The following is a 6,000-nucleotide window of genomic DNA, read 5'->3' on the forward strand; positions in this document are numbered from 1 at the left end:
ATATATATATATACAAATAATATGGTATGTACTGTGGTTTTTTAACTGGTAGTTGTGTTTGTAGTGTGGTGGAGAAAGGGGCAGGGGTCTCCAACCAGCTCTCAGCAATCCTGCTATGTTGGACTTACTGGAGGAAGGTACAAGAAGGGGGTCTTGGCCACCGAGGAGGACCCTCAGCATCCAATGGGCACAATCTCCCAAATAGTAGTGCACCAGGAGGCATGTTTGCAGAGTGGTGGAAAAAGGGGGCGGCCTCTGATGATCTCTCCGCAATCCTGCTGTGTGGGACTTACTGGAGATAACAGGAGGAGTTCCTGGCCCTCAAGGACACTCCGCATCCAAGGGTACTTCATCCCCAAGGAGGTGCATTTGCAGAGTGGTGAACAAAGGGGGCAGGGCCTCCACCAACCTCTCAGCAATCCCGCTGTGTGGGACTTACTGGAGTTAACAGGAGGGGTTCCGGGCCCTCAATGATGCTAAGATCCGATGGGACTTTATCCCCCTATCAGTAGTGTGCCAGGAGGCAGGTTTGCTGAGCAGTGGAGAAAGGGAGCGTAGCCTCTAATGACCTCAGCAATTCCGCTGTGTGGTACTTACTGGAGGTAACGGAAGGGGTTCCTTGCCCTCAAGGATGCTAGGAACCAAGGGGAATTCAGTTGACCTCTCAAAAGTAGACTATCCGCTCTCCTTCAAAACCACAGCGTTGAAATCCTGGGAATCCACAACTTCTGCGTCAACTTCCAGCAGTGCTTTAGCGCGATCAGACAGGCGGTACCAAAACTAAGGGAAGGGGGTCGGCGGAATTAAGATGAGGATCCAGGACTAGTGGACGAGTGGGTTCTTCAATCGTCGCCCACTTGTAGTGAAGAAATGCGGCAGCAAGCGAAGGACCAAGTAAGTGCTTTAATTGTAGGAAGGAGAGCGGGTAGCACATCCACCACTAACCACGGCTTCTCCCAACTGTCGCATTACAACCATTCCTCCGACATTCTATTCACCCCAACATTCCACCCATCGACCCGTGATGTCACCCTCATGGTTTCTAGAACCATTTGTGCAATGCAAGTAAACACCACACAAAGGAACATTCAAGAACGCCTACTGTTGGAAATTCAGAACTGGGGAAGAGACCTGTTTTTTTACTCTACACAAGTTGGCCCCTATAAGACTAGGCTTAGGTGTTACATATCATGGAGTGTTGCGTGCAACAAGTTACTGTAACTCTACCTTGCATGCCCGAGAGAGCTCTCAGACGTTGCCTTGTCGCTATGTAACGAAGTGAAACATAGTCCAAAAGATACAGCTTATTCTATCACTAGCCGCGCAGAACATGTTTCAGTCAGAGCGACTGGCCAGCAGGCCTTACACAGCACCAGACAAAGCCATTCAGTTCCTGTGTATGGCTTCTCTTCAAGCTCCATGGCCTTCAATGCTTCCAGAGGTGGTCCATTACTCCCAGGCATACCAGTAACTGAGACCATGGGTGTGTTGCTTCAGTCCTCTACCTTACTTAATTCAAAAAGCAGTTCGCTTACAGAAACCCTAAAACTGAACCCCTCTTGCAGACCTCATGTGAATCAGTGTGTGCTATGTTTGTGAACTTAGCATGAGCTTGGTAAGTAGTTTTTATAGAGTGCGAAGTGGTAAAATACAAAATTAAATTGTTGATGAAAATAGCATGTTTTGTGGTAAAATAGAACCCTGGATCACCTTGGGTATTTACAGAATTTCGCTCTCAAAAATATTTCTGCAGAGCAAATGTCCCGCGCAAACGTTTGTGACGGGAATTATCGTCTGTAGGTAAAATTGGGCTGTGGTGACCAACCTTTCCACTTAAAGTTGCACCTTTTTGAAACTTGGCATACAACTATAGAATTTTGAATGCTTCCGCTGAATGGTTATGTACATGAAACATTTTACCTTGATACCACTTTAAATAACGGCGCAAGCATCTTTTAATTTTGGAACAGATACCGCATACATCTAATCCAACTGGATCATTGAGCAACTGTAGTGTTGATGCTATACGCAAACATATGGTATAACAAATACAATGACACTTAATAATGTAAGATGGTTTGTAATCGTAATGGAAAGACCACACACAGTTTTATAATGTATTCTTGTGTTGCAGTGGTAAAATCATGCCACTGAATAAAGAAGAGAAATAGTGCCTTGTTTGACGTCTGTTTTTCTCTCTTTGCGGCAGGTATTTGAGGGGAAGGATGGCAGTCGTACACGTACTGCCCCCACCTCAGAACTGTATGACATCTGTCTGGTGCAGACAGACCTCCTCAGAGCCATCACCGACGAGAACTACTTCCTGGACTGTGTGAGGACTTGTGAAGACCAGTACACGGCCTACCTTGCCGATATCTCCCAGTCCGCGCACGCGTCCTAGTGTCCGTCGCGATATCGACCATGGACCTATTGAGACCTTCGAAGAGTGGGAACCCCGCCTGTTACATGTGCAAACCCCATGCACTGCCTTTGTGACTGCCTGTATGAGGGTGCTGGATGGATTGCAAGAAAAAGCCACTATTGTGTTTTTAAAATGCTATTTAGAAAACAATGATAGATGCTGCTTCAGATAGTTTTATTGAAAAAATATAATATATAATGAAAGACAAACGAGTCTCCTTAACCACTTGCATGCTAATGACAAGGTGAACTCGTCATGAGGCTACACTGGAGCTGTGCTCATGACAAGGTCAACTCGTCATGTATAATGGGGTTCATAAATAAGCAGCACAGGAGGGGAAAACCCCTTAGCAGCCAAGTGGTTACTTTTTAAAAAATTTATTTTCGTATGCCTAGAATGAAGACTCCATCTGGTATCCTCCAATTACCAGTCTCTTTAATTTATAAATGCAATTAAAAAGAACTTTAAAATGCACTTAACAGTTGGAATATTTTTTCTGTATTTTCTTGTTTGAGGATTGGTCTGGATTATGTTGAGATCATGAAAATAAATAACATCTGTGAATGCTCGTTTGTAGACCTCTTCACACCATGATGGATGCCTCTAGCACTGCCTTTGGCAAGTAGACATATCGTCAATTATAAATCGAGTTGGAAAAACAGAGAGGGAGGAACCCGATGCACTGTACTCTTTCCTTGAGCCTCGAACACCTCCCTGTTCCAGTTACTGCATTTCGGTTGTCTCTCTTCTGCAACACCATTGTCACGGGTCCAGCCCCCAGGAGCCTGTTACGGAAGACTGGTGGTCCGCCACCCCCCCTCACACCCTGCACCTTTTCCCCACAGCCACAATTCGGTACTTGGTATGGGAACCCCGATGACATCACGAAGGAATGGTCCGAGGAGAATGAGTGCGGCTCCTTTAAGGCTTGGGACCTTGAGCACGGGACTCCACCCCTGATGACGTCAAAAGCAGGAAGTACCGACACGAGGACGGACGGCGATTCCCAGGCAGCGGAGGAGGACGCAGGATGAGAACGAGGACGAGAAGAAGACGGAGACGACAAGCCAGGAGGCCCACGGTTGGACGCTTCGCCCTGCCACGCGCCCACGGGAGGAGCGTGGCTGCGAGAGGTACGGGGCCGGGTCGCTGGGTTGGGAGGCGGAGGCAGCCACCCCCGTAGACATCTCCCGCAAAGAACCCTTCCCCGAGCACGAGCACTCCTAGCCACAACCAGTATCTCGAGCACTGTGCACTGGGTGCGTTCCCTCACTCCCGGTCCTTGTAGACATTCCCGAGTTTAGTGTATAACTTGTTGCTTTCTTTTCTTTCTGGGTACACCGCGAGACGCCTGGGGCAACACCTTCATGAAAGTGAAACTACCAAGACCACAAGGCATCGCGACGGGACCTGTTATCCCAAAGACTTTACTGTGATATCCATGAAAAGAACCTTTATTCCAATAAAACCTTCCTTAAAACCTCTCTTGAAGGCACCGGTATTTCTATTTGACCCTCCAGAACCCCCTCAGGTGGTCGATATCCCTGTAAACCCGGCACCCCCGGGACAACCATACACTAAAATGCAACTCCCTGTTGTTGCCCTGAAGCTGCCCGACACCTACAATTGATAACACAGCAAAGGTCTGATAATGACCGATTTGAACCTGTTGGAAGACAGGCTTTGCATTCCCCTGTATCAAACCAAGGTGATCATATGCTTCCAGAACCACCCCAGTCAGAGAACTAAAGAGAACTAAAAACAAAATAGTTTAACTGTGTTCAAAGAAACCTATAAAGCAGCCGGTCGGACATCCCTAACACAGAAGACTTGCTTGAAACACTTAAATCAGAATATATCGAACTCACTAAACATGTTGCCACTGTTATTTTCATCATGTTCTTTCTCTTCTAGGTACTTCCCTTTTAAAATTGCAATTGTTAATCATTTATGTGTAAATGACAAATATAGAATTCATGCTTGTTTAATGTTACTTTTACTTTCCATGTGATAATCAAGTGTGTGTGTGAATATATTCACAGTATTTAATCTGAACTACATTACCCTTTTCCAAAATAATTTATTGCTGAATTGTGAACAAAGTTCCATGACAATTGAAAATTTAATTTCTAGTGTTTTACTGTGCAAAGAGCACCTTTTCGCAGAATGAAAATAAGCTTAAGAGCATCAGGACACTTTCTTCCCATTGTAAAAGATTAAACAGTGGCCAGAAAGTGTTATATAAGTTAGGAACAGTGTATGAAAGTGCTAGAGGGGAGCTTCGAACCACGAGGCTGAGACCAGGCAGGTCATGCAGAATAGCTTTATCTAGTTTTCTGAATGCAACAGGAGGCACATTCAGTCTTCACATGCTGGGGTCTTGTCAGCCTTCCATTCAGTGGAGAGAGAATAGCAGGCTAAGCCAAAACATTGAACAATACCTTCATTTTTAGGTCTTGCGCCTAGCGGTGCAGTGCACAGCACGGCTCGCGAAGCGCAAGACCTTTAGTAGGGTTTAGGAGAGTGACCTAGGAATCGCACACGCTTGTGCTTGTGCTTTTTCTTATGTGCCAACCGATTGGGCTTTGCGTGTATGTGGTTCACTTAAGATGGCACGCAATAGGCCAAAGGCGGGCGCATTGCTCCGCCCATGGCCTATTGGTGTCTTTTACGCGCACCAGGCCGTCATGTGGTTTCAATTATCGTGCCCAGACACGGGCGCGATAATTGAAAGCACATATCTCGCTGTGGGGGGGCGCGCGCACCACTCGCGGGCTTCTTCTGTTTTTGGATCCATCTCACGGGGAAGCAACAAAATGAAAGAACCGCTGATGTCTTGTTCATAGTATGTCAAGAACCATAGCTCTTAACTCTCTTCATGCCCATGATCATTCCGATTAAGTCTTTTTTTTGTAGGAATTCCATGCTCTGAAAACTTGTTGAAAATAGGTGTGAGAGATTGGACCATGTCTGAAACTCGAATTAGGCTTTTATTTTGTAACTGAGTTTAGCTTAGTAACCCACAGATATGAGGATGGGGTGATGTAAAGCTAAACAGCCAGATTCTGTGAATATTTTCTTCTGGTCCCATTACTCGTAAAGGTTGCAGCAACTACTGAGTTTGTCTTTCTTATAGTTACAATTCATATAGTGTGCACTAGGATAGGGTGCTAATTTAAAAATAAATCTTTAAAATGTGTCCATTATTTCCAAGTGCCTTGTGATCGTTTGGATTACGTTGATCATCTCGGTGATATTTCACAGAATTGATTGTTACCTGGAATGCATCTCAGTCAAGTGCTGCTCAGTGGGTTGCGGGTGGTTGTAGTCCAACTGACTTTCTGTCTCAGGTTGGCACATCGACGAAGTCTTTTGTGCTGGTTGGTCTAGAAAACTTAATTTTCAGACTGTGTTCTATACAACATGTTTAGACTCTCCAACACCCAACATCAGTATTGAAAGCACAAATACAGGAAACAAAGTGCCTAAAAAGTGGAGCTTGCTGAATTAAAAGGTAATCCTCCACAAGAAACAACAGTGGCATAAATCACATGATGAAGCAAGACCCCACTGCAGGA

The 6,000-nt window shown here is 45.5% G+C and overlaps 1 protein-coding gene across 1 annotated transcript in view; it reads left to right on the plus strand.

Annotated features, from left to right (window-relative positions):
• The window catches only part of LOC144782456 (uncharacterized), a 74,459-nt gene extending 71,468 nt beyond the window's left edge, over positions 1 to 2,991 (plus strand). The window contains exon 5 of the mRNA XM_078661832.1: positions 2,210 to 2,991. Coding sequence (XP_078517958.1) covers positions 2,210 to 2,401 — 192 coding nt within the window. The 3' untranslated portion in view covers positions 2,402 to 2,991. The remainder of the gene's footprint in view (positions 1 to 2,209) is intronic.
• Positions 2,992 to 6,000: the final 3,009 nt, after the last annotated feature.

The sequence above is a fragment of the Lissotriton helveticus genome, chromosome 9, assembly GCF_964261635.1.
Source record: "Lissotriton helveticus chromosome 9, aLisHel1.1, whole genome shotgun sequence".
In the NCBI taxonomy this organism is placed as follows: domain Eukaryota; kingdom Metazoa; phylum Chordata; class Amphibia; order Caudata; family Salamandridae; genus Lissotriton; species Lissotriton helveticus.